General features: G+C 44.6%; 1 protein-coding gene across 1 annotated transcript in view; it reads right to left on the bottom strand.

The window, feature by feature from the left end:
- Positions 1 to 1,145: 1,145 nt before the first annotated feature.
- The window catches only part of LOC110501009 (semaphorin-3aa), a 59,766-nt gene continuing 42,095 nt past the window's right edge, over positions 1,146 to 18,816 (bottom strand). Inside the window, exons 7-16 of the mRNA XM_036957122.1 lie at positions 17,484 to 17,626; positions 16,892 to 17,006; positions 16,676 to 16,745; positions 12,887 to 13,031; positions 11,959 to 12,178; positions 9,268 to 9,359; positions 8,836 to 9,035; positions 5,255 to 5,322; positions 4,825 to 4,970; positions 1,146 to 4,564 (exon numbers count right to left, since the gene is read on the bottom strand). Coding sequence (XP_036813017.1) covers positions 3,737 to 4,564; positions 4,825 to 4,970; positions 5,255 to 5,322; positions 8,836 to 9,035; positions 9,268 to 9,359; positions 11,959 to 12,178; positions 12,887 to 13,031; positions 16,676 to 16,745; positions 16,892 to 17,006; positions 17,484 to 17,626 — 2,027 coding nt within the window. The 3' untranslated portion in view covers positions 1,146 to 3,736. The remainder of the gene's footprint in view (positions 4,565 to 4,824; positions 4,971 to 5,254; positions 5,323 to 8,835; positions 9,036 to 9,267; positions 9,360 to 11,958; positions 12,179 to 12,886; positions 13,032 to 16,675; positions 16,746 to 16,891; positions 17,007 to 17,483; positions 17,627 to 18,816) is intronic.

The following is an 18,816-nucleotide window of genomic DNA, read 5'->3' as shown; positions in this document are numbered from 1 at the left end:
TGGAATCTTCAAAACTACAGACATAGAGTGACACACAGTGCAAGACGTTGTGGCTGATGAACATAAACAGCTGATGGTCATTGCATTCCAGTCACATAATTGATATACAGGGAACTTAGACTACTAACTAAAGTGTTCGAACAGGGGTGTCAAACTCATTCCATTGAGTTTAGTGTCTGTTTTTTTTTTATTAAGACCTAGACAACCAGGTGGGAGGAGTTCCTTACTAATTAGTGACCTTAATTCATCAGTCAAGTCCAAGGGAGGAGTTAAAACCCGCTGACACTCAGCCCTCCGTGGAATGAGTTGGACACGTGAACTAGAATGACAGCTAAAATGTAATCCCCTGAAAAGCTAGGTAGAAATGGAAGTCCATTGGAACAGAGAATAGTGACCTCTTGTGGCTAATCCAAAACATGAACCTCCAGTTTAATTATTCATGGCAAGGGGGTGTTTTCATCCACAAGGAAGGCTGCCTCTTCCTTACACAGCATAACACATCAATGACCTTTTCTTGACACATAATTTCTGCCTTTAATCAATGAAATCTCTCTATGGGAGCCGTGGTCAACCCACTGAAGGATGTGGACAGAGAGCTTGTGATTCTACTTCAGTATTTACTATACTCAGCACTGAGAGCCCACTATGGTTGCCTTTACACAGGCAGCCCAATTCTGATATATTGCCACTAATTGGTTGTTTAATCAATCAGATTGGCTCTTTAGCCTATAATATCAGATTTAGGCTGCCTCTGTAAACACAGCCATTGTGATTCAGCAGGTACCTTAGAACTGAGTCACATCTTCCTCCACGGTCTGGGTTCAGATGTCCTCTGGTGAAGGAGTAGGCTTCACTGTCTGTTGGAAAGTATTTTTAAAAACGTTTTTAAAGAAGATATAATACTGTGTAATTCACCATAATGTAATTCCAGTAAAAAATGTGTTTTTCATCAACTCAACCTTTTATCTGTGTGTTTGAGTGTGCAAACTGACTGCTCCCAGTCCCACCTGTGACTAAATGGGATAAAATGGCACCATTTGAAATGACTGTACAACACAAACAAAATACATTTTGTCAACTCAGATTCACATGCATCAGACTGTACCATATAGAACTGGACAGAAGTTACACAACAACAACAAGGATAGGTTTTACAGGAAATGTTTAATTAGACAACTGAACGCATGCCAGGAAGAACCATGTTACAGCAGAGGTATCTGTTCTCTCCTCGTCCACCCTACACACCGTGAGAGACCAGAAACATACCACAAACCACCAGGAAACCTTGCTATCTGCTGTCCATTATTGCAATGACACATCAGTCTTGTTGTTTACTGAGGGGGAAACACATAGTTGTATGAAAAGTTGAAGGTCTTAATACAAGTTTTGGGGTTGGAGTAACATCACTGGGGTGTATTCATTAGCAGACACCATAGCAAAACGTTTAGCTACAGAAAACGATTTGCGACAAAAATGTGCGTTTGTTATTGGACAAGTTCAGGTTAGTCCCTCCCCGTTTAGGCCTGTTTGCTTCTGTTTGGTTCCTAATGAATACACCCCTGGTACATGTTGGCATCTTTGTTTTGGCAAAAAGGAAGAATATTCACATCTCTCTTGCACATGTTGCCCACGGGACCTTTACCTCTCACAGGAAACATCTAGAGACAATAGAAAAGATGCACTTAAGTAGCATTCACATGCAGCTTTAACTCAGCGTCCTCAGACTAGGTTTAGATTGGAACCTTTTCCTTACTAATTCTTACATAGGAATTCACAGCTAATGTTTATCAGGTTTTGGGTAGTATTATCTTACATAAAATGAGTATTTGGGATGAACGAATGAGATAGGTGGATGGGATTCCAAACTCCAACGAAAACACCTCCTGGGTAGAAAAATGAGCCATTTAGGAAAAGACCAGAAGAGACAGAAACGTAGAAGAGGGTTTGAGAAACTTGTGCTTATCATCCTGAAGGCTCTCAGTCTGGATACTGTAAAACACACAACAACCCCCTGCTCCCACCTTCATCCCGTGGTTCACTTCCGAAACACGCCCCCCCCCGGAAAAAAACGGAGTCCTTGACAGAGGAAGTCCGTCCTCATTGGTCCGTTTGTGTTTCTCAACGTGCCACAGTTTTTTTTCTTGATTATTGATGAGCCAAAATACCAGAATATCAAAAATAAATGCAACCCTTTCACAAAACAATGAGAAATAAATAATCAGTGGTGTTCTGGTTGTATATATTTACATACATAAAGAGTCATTTTGTTGTTGTATGTATATGTACAGAATCAATAGGCAGTCTGTTTTCCAGACTGAGCACGAACATATGACTGGAATTATAAATTCACACGCAACTCCAGGAGAAAGCAAAGAAAGAAAAATAACTTAAAGGGGCAGGTCAAAAAATTCTACTACATAATTGTTTACCCCTACAGGGATGCAGTGGTTTGTAGGGAGAGAGAGAAGTAAATATCAAATAAAAACAGAAAATAGATTTTTCTTTCATAGGACTCCTTTTAACATAAAAAAACCTTACATAGCGAGTAACTGGCGAGAAATAGCTTATTCAAATCATGAATATTGACTGACTACGACATGCACAATGCTTTTCAAGCCTTGGGAGGAAGAGAAGCTTGATTTTGCTGCACAGATCACAGGCTAATGTGGATTTTGTCGTTTTATATTGAATAATTCTGTTATTGAACTATAAACAATATGCAGGGCACCGTTGTGGATTGTTAATCAGCTAACTGTGCCCCATTTAATCTGTTTGACCTATAAGACAGTCAAGCTCTATGTACAAGCCCAAAGTGCTCATTCATGAGAGTCATTGTGAATCGAATCAGTTGAATAAAGTTGAGCCGACAAACTGTATTGTGGGAAATGCAGTTCACTCTCTGAAAATGACTGTGCTTCTTTTGATGTATTTCGGTTCTAGTTTGCAATCGACTGGACAAATGATTCTTATCCTCATAGTTCTTCCATTCTCTATATAGTGGACATCCTCTTCCTTCTGCGCATGTCAACAAGGCCAGTAGCTGCAGTAATGGACGTCCCTACTGAACTTAAATGTCTTAACCCCTTCTGAAATGTCTTCTGAAATGTCCTGTAGAGGTCATTGTCCAAACTTGTCCAGAGGTCTGAATATGTATCATCCTCACTGAAAATGAATGTTTTTTAACCCCATCCCAGTCCCATACGGAAGTAGCGTCTGTACAGAAGGGCCATGTGTCCGCCAGATAACTCTGTCCCACTTGCAACACGGACCTGGACTACACAGTTCCTCAAATTGTACCCCCTGAGCCACTATATCCACATGGTTAGCATGTACAGTACGCATACGATTCCAGTTTAGCCTCAGTCTTCAATGTCCTGTTAGTCGCCAGTCTTCTCCAAGTCTTCACAGGGTATTTGCAGTGTGTGTGTGTGTGTGTGTGTGTGTGTGTGTGTGTGTGTGTGTGTGTGTGTGCGTGTGCGTGTGTGTGTGTGTACCCAGGTCTGTAACCCTATGACCTAGTAGCCATGGCTACTGTGTGTGTGTGTGTGTGCTTTGGGTGTATGTTTTAGAGCATTCCATTTGGATGGTATATTTCTGTCTACATATTATGTGTGAATGAGCATATGACCATGAGTATTGCATTATGTGGGATCCTACATTATATCTTTATGGGATAGCAAGTCTATGTTTTAATGTACAATATGTGTGTAAGTGTGTGTGTTGCTGTGTGTGTGTCTCAGACACTCCGCGGGGGTCTCTGTTGCTCATGGGTTCTCCTGTTTCGCCCCTTCTTATTCTCCTGCATTCGCCTCCACTTGGCCGTGTGCTGGGGTCCACCTCTGGCCCCACCACCAGGCACCTGGGTTCCCCCCAGGGCGCCTTGGCCCTTCTGGGGGCTCTGGGTGTTGGGTGTGGCCTGAGAGTTCTGGGCATTCTGGTTGTTGTTTTTAGGGGCCTGTGCCTGGGTTAGCGTACCCGCATGGTGTTGCACCTTCTGGGGGTTCGTGCTCCGGGGGCTCCCTTCTTTGTTCTGCTGCTGCTGCACCGTAGGATGCCCGCTCTGCTGCTTCTGGGCATTGGGTGCACCTGCGCCAAGAGGACTACTTTTAGGCTTTAGGCCTGAGCTTGGAGCTCCGCCGTCAGGCCTAGCCAGACTTTGGTCATTGGTGGTGATGGTGGGGGTTTTCAGACGCCGCTGCTTGCGCTCCTTCCGCCACACACGCTCGCAGAACTCCTCCACGCTGTTCAGGTCAGGGTGGTCGAGGAGGGAGAGGAAATCCCTGTACCACAGCTTGTGTTTTGTTGAGTGCCCTGCACCAGCAGGCCCACCTGCACCACCAGACCCACTACCTGCGCCACCAGACCCTCCAGCTCCACCCTGAGGCCCACCAGGCAGCAGCTCACCCAGCCTCTGTGTGGGGATGACCTGGAGGGAGAGGCGGAGGAGGGGCTGGATGAAGCCGTGCTCCACAGCGTGGCAGGTGTAGACGCCTGAGTCGGCCTGGGTGAGGATGCGGATGAGCAGGCCCTGCTCCGTGCGGATCATCCTGTCCTCGGACTTGATCTGGAGAGAGAGATGGAGAGGGAAATGAGGGGGATGAGAGGAAAGGGAGGGGGGAATAGAAAGGGTGGGGTGGATTCAATATCCACTCAATATGGTTACATTTGAGTGCATGGCAATTGATTATTAACAAACTGAAGCAATTTCAGGTAATCATTTGTGAAGGTTTAGTGTGATTGCAAAGTTATTGAAAATGATTGGGACGTTATTGAGAATGATGGTAAATAGGACACATCTTGCATGCAGAGTGTGTGTGTACCCACCTCATGTTTGCGGTCCTCGTTGGGTCTTTGGAGCTGCCAGTAGATGAGGGCTCTCTGGGACTTGGGACTACACTCCAGGAACATGCTGCTGTTCTCCACTCCGTACACACTCCTGTCCTCCACATGACCCAGCCCGTCCACGTCATCTACACAGACACAAGGATAAGGTTACCAGAGAAACACCACAGTGGGGTTTTGTGTGTGTGTGTGTGTGTGTGTGTGTGTGTGTGTGTGTGTGTGTGTGTGTGTGTGTGTGTGTGTGTGTGTGTGTGTGTGTGTGTGCGTGCGTGCGTGCGTGCGTGCGTGCGTGCGTGCGTGCGTGCGTGCGTGCGTGCGTGCGTGCGTGCGTGCGTGCGTGTGTGTGTGTGTGTGTGTGTGTGTGTGTGTGTGAGAGATGAAAGCGTAAAATACAAATCTAAAGCGTTTGTACCATGATGCTGCAGGTCGGAGCACTGGGAGAGGGGATCTCCATTCCTGATGTCCTGGCGTCTCGTTCTCCTATGAAACAACCAAAGAAACATACACATGTTAGATTGTGTTCCCAGTGAGTTAATAAACGTCCCTCACACACAACATATCAACCTGTAGGTGTCGGTCAGGCCCCTCACTGCTCTGTTTCCTCAGACTTATTTCTCTTCTCCCCAGTTCCATCGGGAAGGAGCCAGTGATTGAGGGCTCTATGTACTGTGACGTTTCTACCACTAGAGGGCGGTCTTAACCAGTGACACAGCTGACACATTTGTGCAGTAAACTGAAGAACAGACCAGAACTGTTTATTTCACCATCAGTCCTCTGTTAAGTCTGATGCTATTGAGTGGGTGGATAAATAAAAAGAGAGAAAATCACAGGCACATTTAAAAACTACCTTTTGCTTCTATTAAAGGAATGATTCACTGTGATTCATCGTTCAGGGACATGTCATTACTAAACATGAAACACAGATAGACTGGGCCTTGAAAATCCTGAGTATGTCCTCCACGACTTGAAAGACCCTTTAGTCGATACAGTGTGTGTGTGTGTGTGTGTGTGTGTGTGTGTGTGTGTGTGTGTGTGTGTGTGTGTGTGTGTGTGTGTGTGTGTGTGTGTTTTAGAGCATTCCATTGGGACTGTATTTTTCTGTCTACATATTATGTGTGAATGAGCATATGACCATGAGTATTGCATTATGTGGGATCCTACAACAGGCTTCCCTGTGCTCCCTATGTGTTCCCTGGTTCATTACCACTACGTGGTCTTACGTGTCGTAAAAATCTGAAGGGAGAGAAGGGAGCACAGCCAAAGGTGAAGGTCTCTAGGTCTCTAGGTCTCATGTCAGGGTTTCTATAACCATACAGGACATATATATATATATATATATATATATATATATATATATACACACACACACATATAAACAACATGTACACACACCCACACACATAAATAAATACACTTACATATGCATACATCCCCTCCGACGCACACACCCTGCTCCTACCCAACACCCAGACACACACACTCCACCACTCTTCCTACATTTCCTCCCAAGCATTCCTGCCTTTGGCTGTCTGAACACGTGCAGGGCAGTCCGAGTGCCTGCTGAGCCAAGCCCGGGCGTCTGGTTCTCATTTAGCTGGAGAATAACATATTTGGAGAGTACTGGAGCGCCCCAGCAGCTCTGACCAAGGGTGTACCACCACCCCTCTACCGCCCTCCTTCTGAGGCTGCTATTCAATTCTCTCATACTTCCCTAGTGTAGATGTTGATCTTAGGTCAGTTTTGTGTTTTCGGAACTGATGGTTAGGTTTCAGGGAGGGTACGCTGATCATAGATCTGTATTTAATAGAGAGTTGTGCTGGACGGAGGTGGAGGGCTGGTAGTGGTCAGGCTAATCCTGCTGAATGGAGGAGAAGGTCATTTATGGGTGTGTTTGTTCATAGCTCTCGGCTGGTGGGGTGAAGAAGTCAGACGGCTCCTGTTGGCCTATTATTTGGTGTGTGTGTGGCTATGTGGGTGTTTTATAACTCTTGGCTATAGGGTGAAGTGGTTCTAACACTGCTACTGGCCAGGACTGTGTGTGTGCGGGGAAGCATGGTTTTACCACCCCTGAGCTGTGGAATGCACAACAATCACACAAATTGAATGTGTGTACCAGTGTAAATGTGTACGTGTACAAAGGCAAGAACAGTAGGTGAACCCTTTGGAATTACTCAGATCTCTGCATAAATTGGTCATCAAATTTGATCTGATCTTCATCTAAGTCACAACAATAGACAAACACAGTGTGCTTAAACTAATAACACAAAAATTGCTGTATTTTTCTTGACTATATTGAAAACATCACTTAAACATTCACAGTCTAGGTTGTAAAAAGTATGTGAACCCCCTAGGCTAATGACTTCTCCAAAAGCTAATTGGAGTCAGGAGCTAACCTGGAGTCCAATCAATGAGACCAGATTGGAGATGTTGGTTAGAGCTGCCCTGCCATATAAAAAACACACACAACGTGTGAGTTTGCTATTCACAAGAAGCATCACCTGATGTGAGCCATGCCTCAAACAAAAGAGGACCTAAGATTAAGAATTGTTGACTTGCATAAAGCTGGAAAAGGTATTTCTCTAAAAGCCTTGATGTTCATCAGTCCACAGTAAGACACATTGTCTATAAATGGAGAAAGTTCAGCACTGTTGCTACTCTCCCTTGGAATGGCCCTCCTGCAAAGATGACAGCAAGAGCACAGCGCAGAATGCTCAATGAGGTTAAGAAGAATCCTAGAGTGTCAGCTAAAGACTTACAGAAATCTCTGGAACATGTTAACATCTCTTTTGACGAGTGTACAATACATAAAACACTAAACAAGAATGATGATCATGGGAGGACACCACGGATGAAGCCACTGCTCTCCAAAAAAACAATTTCTGCACGTCTGAAGTTTGCAAAAGTGAACCTGGATGTTTCGCAGCGCAACTGACAAAATATTCTGTGGACAGAGGACACTACAGTTGAGTTGTTTGGAAGGAACACACAACACTATGTGTGGAGAAAAAAAGGCACAGCACACCAACATCAAAACCTCAAAACCTATGGTGGAGGGAGCATCATGGTTTGGGGCTGCTTTGCTGCCTCAGTGCCTGGACAGCTTGCTATCATCGACGGAAAAATGTATTCCCAAGTTTATCAAGACATTTTGCAGGAGAATGTTAGGCTATCTGTCTGCCAATTGAAGTTCAACAGAAGTTGGGTGATGCAACAGGACAACGGCCCAAAACACAGAAGTAAATCAACAACAATGGCCTCAACAGAAGAAAATACACCTTCTGGAGTGGCCCAGTCAGAGTCCTGACCTCAACCCGATTGAGATGCTGTGGCATGACCTCAAGAGAGCAGTTCACACCAGACATCCCAAGAATATTGCTGAACTGAAACAGTTCTGTAAAGAGGAATGGTCCAAAATGTCTCCTGTTATGCAGGTCTGATCCGCAACTGAGTTTGGTTGAGGTTGTTGCTGCCAAAGGAGGGCCAACCAGTTATTAAATCCAAGAGTTCACATATTCTTTTCACCCTGCACTGTGAATGTTTACACCATGTGTTCAATAAAGACATGAAAACATATAATTGTTTGTGTGTTATTAGTTAAAACAGACTGTGTTTGTCAATTGTTGTGACCTAGATGAAGATCAGATCAAATTTTATGACCAATTCATGCAGAAATCCAGGTAATTCCAAAGGGTTCACATACTTTTTCTTGCCACTGTATGTGATATGTGGGCATACATGTCCCTAAATGCTTGTATGTGGATTCTGTGTATATATGTGTATGCATAGGAACTTTTCTGTATGTTTGTCTTTCTGTGTGTGTGTGTGTGTGTGTGTGTGTGTGTGTGTGTGTGTGTGTGTGTGTGTGTGTGTATTCATACTTTATGTTTACAAACCAGCATCCTACTACTTCAGACCCTCATTCTGCTTTTCTGCATTCATACTTGCCTGTGTGTGCATCTACGAGAATGTCTGTGTTTGTGTGTGTGTTCTTACCGCTTGGCGGTAGGGAAGTAACGGGAGCACTCTGTTCCATCCCAGGCACAGTAGGGGTCACGGGCCAGACAGCACTCAGCGCAAGCCTTCCCGTACACCTCACAGCGGTGCAAAGGCATCTGGGAAACGCCTAGCGCCGAGCCCAGGTACAGCTGTTGCTGTTTGGTGGAAAGCTCCATTGCTGTGATGGGGGTGGGCTCCTGCAGAAAGACACAGTTAGAAAAGACATAACACTCTGATTCATTTAGACACCCCCCTCATAACTCCCTATGGAATTTCCCCACTCCTCCCTTTTATTTCAGAGCTAGACATTGATCATGCACCCTTCACTTCCCAACAAAATGACTGGTGTTCTATTACACTCCCTTGAATATTTTCCATGTAAATGCAATCAATTATAACCATAACCAGTTTCCCAGTGTGTGACCGTACCCTGAACACGGTCATCTCCTCCAGGACCACCTCTTCCAGGTCATGCCAGCTCTCTCTTGGGATGGTAACCACCTTCAGGACCGTGCCCAGGTCTACAACAGGAAACATACGTCAGTATTCAGTTATCTCTCTGACCGTAACCACCTTCAGGACCGTGCCCAGGTCTACAACAGGAAACATACGTCAGTATTCAGTTATCTCTCTGACTCTAACCACCTTCAGGACCGTGCGCAGGTCTACAACAGGAAACATACATCAGTATTCAGTTATCTCTCTGACTCTAACCACCTACAGGACCGTGCCCAGGTCTACAACAGGAAACATACGTCAGTATTCAGTTATCTCTCTGACTCTAACCACCTTCAGGACCGTGCCCTGGTCTGCAACAGGAAACATACGTCAGTATTCAGTTATCTCTCTGACTCTAACCACCTTCAGGACCGTGCCCAGGTCTACAACAGGAAACATACATCAGTATTCAGTTATCTCTCTGACTCTAACCACCTACAGGACCGTGCCCAGGTCTACAACAGGAAACATACATCAGTATTCAGTTATCTCTCTGACTCTAACCACCTACAGGACCGTGCCCAGGTCTACAACAGGAAACATACGTCAGTATTCAGTTATCTCTCTGACTCTAACCACCTACAGGACCGTGCCCAGGTCTACAACAGGAAACATACATCAGTATTCAGTTATCTCTCTGACTCTAACCACCTACAGGACCGTGCCCAGGTCTACAACAGGAAACATACATCAGTATTCAGTTATCTCTCTGACTCTAACCACCTTCAGGACCGTGCCCTGGTCTGCAACAGGAAACATACGTCAGTATTCAGTTATCTCTCTGACTCTAACCACCTACAGGACCGTGCCCAGGTCTACAACAGGAAACATACATCAGTATTCAGTTATCTCTCTGACTCTAACCACCTACAGGACCGTGCCCAGGTCTACAACAGGAAACATACGTCAGTATTCAGTTATCTCTCTGACTCTAACCACCTACAGGACCGTGCCCAGGTCTACAACAGGAAACATACATCAGTATTCAGTTATCTCTCTGACTCTAACCACCTACAGGACCGTGCCCAGGTCTACAACAGGAAACATACGTCAGTATTCAGTTATCTATCTGACCCTAACTACCTACAGGACCGTGCCCTGGTCTATAACAGGAAACATACGTCAATATTCAGTTATCTATCTGACTCTAACCACCTTCAGGACCGTGCCCAGGTCTACAACAGGAAACATACATCAGTATTCAGTTATCTCTCTGACTCTAACCACCTACAGGAACGTGCCCAGGTCTACAACAGGAAACATACGTCAGTATTCAGTTATCTCTCTGACTCTAACCACCTACAGGACCGTGCCCAGGTCTACAACAGGAAACATACGTCAGTATTCAGTTATCTCTTTGACTCTAACCACCTACAGGACCGTGCCCAGGTCTACAACAGGAAACATACGTCAGTATTCAGTTATCTCTCTGACTCTAACCACCTACAGGACCGTGCCCAGGTCTACAACAGGAAACATACATCAGTATTCAGTTATCTCTCTGACTCTAACCACCTACAGGACCGTGCCCAGGTCTACAACAGGAAACATACATCAGTATTCAGTTATCTCTCTGACTCTAACCACCTACAGGACCGTGCCCAGGTCTACAACAGGAAACATACGTCAGTATTCAGTTATCTCTCTGACTCTAACCACCTACAGGACCGTGCCCAGGTCTACAACAGGAAACATACATCAGTATTCAGTTATCTCTCTGACTCCAACCACCTTCAGGACCGTGCCCAGGTCGACAACAGGAAACATACGTCAGTATTCAGTTATCTCTCTGACTCTAACCACCTACAGGACCGTGCCCAGGTCTACAACAGGAAACATACATCAGTATTCAGTTATCTCTCTGACTCTAACCACCTTCAGGACCGTGCCCAGGTCTACAACAGGAAACATACGTCAGTATTCAGTTATCTCTCTGACTCTAACCACCTACAGGACCATGCCCAGGTCTACAACAGGAAACATACATCAGTATTCAGTTATCTCTCTGACTCTAACCACCTACAGGACCGTGCCCAGGTCTACAACAGGAAACATACGTCAGTATTCAGTTATCTCTCTGACTCTAACCACCTACAGGACCGTGCCCAGGTCTACAACAGGAAATATACGTCAGTATTCAGTTATCTCTCTGACTCTAACCACCTTCAGGACCGTGCCCAGGTCTACAACAGGAAACATACGTCAGTATTCAGTTATCTCTCTGACTCTAACCACCTTCAGGACCGTGCCCAGGTCTACAACAGGAAACATACGTCAGTATTCAGTTATCTCTCTGACTCTAACCACCTTCAGGACCGTGCCCAGGTCTACAACAGCACATTCAATACACTACAATATAACTGTTCAGTCACTCAAGGTCAAAAGAAGGAGGCAACGAATCCTTGCAGGATTTCCTTTTTATTGAAGTTGATGTCAAGGTGAGCGTCGCTCAAGGGGACATTTGCTTGGCTTAGGTGCTCATGCAGCGTAACAACCTTGAGCACAAATCATAAATTCCCCCCCAAAAAACATGGACTTTTTTTTACGTAGCATTCAACCAGTTGGATTGCTATTTAAAAAAAAAGGATAATCTAAAAAATAAATGAATCATATCTCACTGACCTGTTCCAATGAACATGACGTCGTACTGTCCGTCCTCGGCCTCCACCTTGTCCACCACTAGCTGGGAGAACTGGTAGTCCACATCAGTCCTCACCACGATGGGACGACCCCCGATGGGGTGCACGGGGTTAAACATGGCCGGGTGGCCCCGCGCAAAGGTGATCACATCATCAGGGAGGTCCTTGGTGGAGTCAAAGCCCCCAAACGTTTTACTGGGGCACTATGAAGAACAAGAGGCTGTAGGTCAGGTTTAATACATCTATGTGTCTGGAACTGAGGTCATAGCTGGGGCACTATGAAGAACAGGAGGTTCAAGAGTTAACAAGTCACATTTAATACATCTATGTGTCTGGAACTGAGGTCATAGCTGGGGCACTATGAAGAACAGGAGGTTCTAGAGTTAACAAGTCACATTTAATACATCTATGTGTCTGGAACTGAGGTCATAGCTGGAGCACTATGAAGAACAGGAGGTTCTAGAGTTAACAAGTCACATTTAATACATCTATGTGTCTGGAACTGAGGTCATAGCTGGAGCACTATGAAGAACAGGAGGTTCAAGAGTTAACAAGTCATATTTAATACATCTATGTGTCTGGAACTGAGGTCATATGTATTTCATGTTGAGCCGTGTTATAATAAGTAGGGAATATGGTTATTGAGGTTATTGTGATGAATACTAATACTAATTTTAATACTAATACTAATGTTAAGTTTTCCTTTCATAAGTCACCTATTACCTTGCTATAACTATTGATGTTCATGACTTCTATAAAAGTTGACATGTGTGCCATTAGTCACTTGCTACTTCCATACGTAAATATAGATATCAGTTGTGAATTACTTGTATTTGTCTATTAGCTTCTAAGTAGCAGCTATGAGGTGCTATAACTTGTCATAACCCCCATATGACCCCCCTGTGACTCACCGTGCCAGGGCGGGGGTAGGGCACCCTCCCCTGGAAGGGTACCCACTGGTAGGTGGGCCCATCTCGGTGGGCATAGGGACCCAGGAAGACCCTCCGGATGTCTGCCATGTTGTACATACACACTGCTGAGCCTTTGAATATGTTACTGTAGAGGGGGAGTAGGGAGGGAGGGAGAGAGGATGAGAAGAGAGGTAGAGGGAAAGAGGGAAAGAGGGAGAGAGGGAGAGGGAGAGAGAGAGGAGGGGGGAGACTGTGAGACCCATAACCATCACAACATAAGACAATAATAATATCCAGGTCTGATATTATAGCTGTAGAAGAGGACAGAATCAAAGCTCACCCTGACATACAACAGACGAAGAAGAATGTTGTCATAATTTAATGGAGAGGATGTCGGTTAGAAACATGGCTGTGATAGAATCCAGCTTCCAGAGAATGGACAGGAATTTAGGCCGGTTACCAACGAGCGAGACCGTAATTCACCCCTAATGGAACACAGTTGGAGGGAATGATGGGAATGCTGTGTTGCAGTATTCCACCACTGTAGGTTTTCCAATGGACAATTCCATCACTTGTTCCAAGTTCTAAAGTGTATCTGTGTGAATCGTAGGGCTGGACAGAATCATTTACAAGAAATGATTCAAGACCATAACAATTCCTCTAGAATGAATTTAAACAAATCCATGCACTGCCATAAAATACAAAACAATACATTTTAATTGACTAGATGCACATAATAGTGATTATTTATGGACACGCAGTAGTTTATTGGTCCATCTGATACTATATTCCCCTGTGGCTTGGGTAAAGTAGTGCACTGCGCTATACAGAGAATAGTATCACTTGAGATTAGAGCCTGGCGATGTGGAAAACCATCCATAACACCATAAATAGAACGTTACGTTTATAACAGCAGTGTTCAACCGTTTAATATTATAACAATAAAAAAATGGAAAACATGTTTCTTTGCAACAAGGCCTATTGAGCAAACGACACTCTGGAGTATCTGACGTAGACTTTGGGAAAGCAGCTGCGATTCGGCGACCAGTGTGGCGAGTGCCGCTGGCTGTTGAGAAGCTTTCTTGACATGGACATGATGTTTACTATCACATGGCTAACCTTTGTTTAACCAGCTAAACAGCTGCTCTCAGTGAAAATCTTTCTAAAAACAGAAAACGGACACAATTCAACGGATATGAATCAACAAAGAGGTAAGAATATGTAGGATATAAGAATATGTTGAAGGCTAGCTGCTCACTTTTGTGTCTGTGTCTGCAGGTATACCTCCCTCACCTCTTCAATGAATATCCCATAGGCCTCTACATCATGGACAAGATGTGTGTATGAAAACCACTATCAAAACAGCTTTTTTCATTCACATTTAACACACAAAAACCAAGGTATGAATACTGTCGCGTGCATGTTTTGTTGATCATCTGTATAATTACTATTTTTGGGATTCACAGACTTCACCCTCCCTACACCTCTGATGAATATAACAGGGAACCTGTTAGATCACGTTGCACTGCAAAATCATTCTGGCTGTGGATACGGAGAACATCACCACATTAACATCAACACGCCAGAGGATATACCCATTAGACTTGGGGCTCTGCTGGGAGTTTACCTCATATTTACATTTATTCATTCTGCTTTGCTACTAAAATCATAATAAACACTGACAACTGCAATATGATGTTATTGTTCTTATGGTTATGCATATTGTTATTATTATTAATAATAATAACAATATCAATAATAATAATAGGGGAGGGGAGTTAGTTCAAAAATTTACCCCAAAAGGTTCTTCAAAAGGTTATTTGAGGAACCATTAAAAGGGGTTGTTAAAAGGGTTAAAAAGGGTTATTTGAGGAACCATTAAAAGGGGTTGTTAAAAGGGTTATTTGAGGAACCATTAAAAGGGGTTATTAAAAGGGTTATTTGAGGAACCATTAAAAGGGGTTGTTAAAAGGGTTATTTGAGGAACCATTAAAAGGGGTTGTTAAAAGGGTTATTTGAGGAACCATTAAAAGGGGTTGTTAAAAAGGGTTATTTGAGGAACCATTAAAAGGGGTTGTTAAAAAGGGTTATTTGAGGAACCATTAAAAGGGGTTCCCCGACAGTTTCAATTTGAAGAACCCCTAAAGGATACTCCAGGAACCTTTTATTTTTAGAGTGTACAGCGCAAACTGATCTGGGACCTTGGCTATAAAGCACAACCTGGTCTGGGACCTTTTCCTATAAGGCACAAACTGGTCTGGGACCTTTTGCTATAAGGCACAAACTGATCTGGGACCTTTTGCTATAAATCACAAACTGATCTGGAACCTTCGCTATTCAGCACAAACGGATCTGGGACCTTAGCTATACAGTACAAACTGATCTGGGACCAGGCTAGCATATTGTGACAATGACTATAGGAGTTGGCTATACAGCACAAACTGATCTGGGACCAGGCTAGCAGTGATGTAGGTGGCATAGGAGCATCTGTCCACCCAGAACCCCAGATATCAGTAAACCATTAAAGATTAATGGAGGAGCTTTTGTAAAATGTTAATTAGGGAGAAATGTAATTAACCGCTGGGCATACACAAACACTCTAATCCCTGACACGCCTGAATGTTGGACAGACACTAGTGCATATTGAATACACACACACACACACACACACACACACACACACCACTGGTATCAGTACCATCGATCTATCAGCAGCAGCCTATGGGCCTCATTAAGTGGAATATTAAAAGCCAGTCCCCTGAATCCCCGGCTCTATTCATCTCTGAAACAGGCCACTTACAAAAACAATTAAACCAGTCTAATTCCTCAAAGCCTGTAATTGAATTTTCAAGTGCTGTGTTACACTGCATGCATTAGAGATGGTGGAGAGGAACAGACCTGCACAGTGATTGGTTAAACAAAATGATGAGCCTGTTTTGTTTGTTAACGAGCTTGGTTTCTCCCTCTCCCTCTCTCTCTCTCCCTCCCCCCTCCCCCCCCCCCCCTCTCCACTCACATCTCCTCCCTCCACCCCCCCCTCTCTCTCTCTCTTCTAATTTTCTCTGTACTCATTCTTATTATTAGGTCTGTGATTAATGATGAAGTGTTTGTCCTAATCGTGCGGCGGCGGCTCCAGACAATGCCGCTCGAACATGGCACGCCGAACGCCGCCAGCCGTCTAATCCATCATCTGAAGAAGCCCCCCTCGCCAACATTGTTTTTCGCCTCAAGCCGCTTTTAACTCGCTTATTTCATCTCGTACTGCCCAACAGTGTGTACAGTACAATAGAACCACGGCTCTGGAGGCTACCCCTGTCCAGGTCTGAGCGTCGGCCAGGGAGAGGGAGACGTTCCCTGGGGAGCGAGGATTGTGTCCCCCCTCCCCCCCCTCCCCCACTACCTCTCCACCACTTAATCAGATTTAGCTCCAAGGTTCCACAGAGTTTTACAATGAAAGGGGACAGGTAGCAGAGAATGTGGAATAGGCTAAAAGGGATTTTCAATCTGAGGAGGAGGTGAGACAAGGTGACGTCTGGCCACCTGGAAGAGGATTAAAGGAGGCAAAAAGGATTTTATAAAGGATTGTTTAGGGATTACAGAAAGAGAGAGAGAGGACAGTAGAGATATGAGCTTTGTGTGTTTTAGTAATTTGTCTAGAATGGTTTCACTGTTATACCGTACAGATCCCCTAGCAAACATAGCACATGTGTACTATGATCAATAGTAGTAGCATTGAATACACACAAGGGCACAGTAGGTTTTATGAATCATAAATATCTAGATCATTACCTAGAAGTGGTGAAGACAGCATAGATCACTGGGTTCTTAGGATCTTTGGAGCTCATCAGAAAGACATCCTCTGAAACACATAGAAACCACATCAGAACATTAGCACAACCATCCCGACATCATACAGTGTTTCAATGAAACGATGCTACCATACGTACCCCTCTCGGGTAGAAAGTACCCACAGAGAGGCTCACATACACACACACAGTTCCTTACGCAGCTCGTCGAAGTGTGTGTCGATGCCGTTGAGGCCTGGCACTGAGCAGGTCAGTCTGGCCTTGAGGAAGGTGGTCCACTTATTGACCAGACTCCTGTGACCTCCCAGGTCATTCTGCAGGGACAGACACACACAAACACACACACACGTTACACACACAAATAAACGCTCACACGCTACACACACAAACACACACATTACACACACAAATAAACACACACACATTACACACACAAACACACACGTTACACACACTCACAATACACACACAAATAAACACACACCGTACACACACAAACACACATACGTTACACACACAGATAGTCTACAGACAGGCATGAAAATCCACAATATATAAGACTTATGTGAATTCAGCTTTGATACTGGGGAACATCTGTGTATGTGACATATTTCTGTGTCCCTGTGAATGGAACTGTGTGTGTGAGAGTTTAACATATCCATGATGTGTGTGTGAGTGCATGCTAGTTTGTTTCAGTGTGTTTTGTGTGCGTGTCCATGCGTCCATGCGTGTTTGCGTGTCTGTCTGTGCATGTCAGTGTGTGCATGGGATGCTTGTGTGTGTGTTGTTACCTTACACAGTTGTCCTATGCGGGCAATAGTGGCCTTGCCAGTGTGTTCTCCGTCCATAGCGTTCTCTTTGAAGAAGAGGAAGATCTTATCATCCTCAGGGTTGTCACTCTCTGGGATCAGGTTTACACCTACAAACCTGGGGTCTGACACACACACACACACAAACACACACACACACACACACACACACACACACACACACGTTAACAAATACACGGGTTCAAACACACACGTGCACGCGCACACACACACACACACAAATTGCTTACAGACATGATCATACATTCAAACACATATGTGCAAACACAGATACATGAGCACACAAACAAACACCAGCTTGATAAACAAACAATTACTAATTTTCACTAGGGCTTAACCATGAAACTCTCATATCTGCATTAAACCAACCGCTATTTAATTCCACCATGTCCTCCATCCTCCAGTCCATCATAACCCCTATTAGAAGACACCTCCATCCTCCAGTCCTCCATAACCCCTATTAGAAGACACCTCCATCCTCCAGTTCTCCATAACCCCTATTAGAAGACACCTCCATCCTCCAGTCCTCCATAACCCCTATTAGAAGACACCTCCATCCTCCAGTCCTCCATAACCCCTATTAGAAGACACCTCCATCCTCCAGTCCTCCATAAACCCTATTAGAAGACACCTCCATCCTCCAGTCCTCCATAAACCCTATTAGAAGACACCTCCATCCTCCAGTCCTCCATAACCCCTATTAGAAGACACCTCCATCCTCCAGTCCTCCATAACCCCTATTAGAAGACACCTCCATCCTCCAGTCCTCCATAAACCCTATTAGAAGACACCTCCATCCTCCAGTCCTCCATAAACCCTATTAGAAGACACCTCCATCCTCCAGTCCTCCATAACCCCTATTAGAAGACACCTCCATCCTCCAGTCCTCCATAACCCCTATTAGAAGACACCTCCATCCTCCAGTCCTCCATAACCCCTATTAGAAGACACCTCCATCCTCCAGTCCTCCATAAACCCTATTTGAAGACACCCCCAAACAAACACATATGACTCTGATTTTATGTAATATACACTTCAGAATGTGTAACAGATGGCACCCTATTCCCTATATAGGGCACTTCTTTTGACCAGGGTGCACTACATATGGAATAGGGTGCCATTTGTGACACAGCCCTAATACATCGATTGCAGATTTCGGAGTGCGAGGAAATCAAACTCCTAAATGGCTTGAGCCAAGAGCCTAGGGCTTGAATATCCCCAGCTAGAGGGATAGAGCTCTTTACGGAAAACTGATCTGGGAGCAGTCAGTCATGGAGGCGTCGGCACGGGAAAG

This window comes from Oncorhynchus mykiss, chromosome 21 (genome assembly GCF_013265735.2).
Source record: "Oncorhynchus mykiss isolate Arlee chromosome 21, USDA_OmykA_1.1, whole genome shotgun sequence".
NCBI lineage: Eukaryota > Metazoa > Chordata > Actinopteri > Salmoniformes > Salmonidae > Oncorhynchus > Oncorhynchus mykiss.
This window is presented reverse-complemented; position numbering and strand designations above follow the sequence as displayed.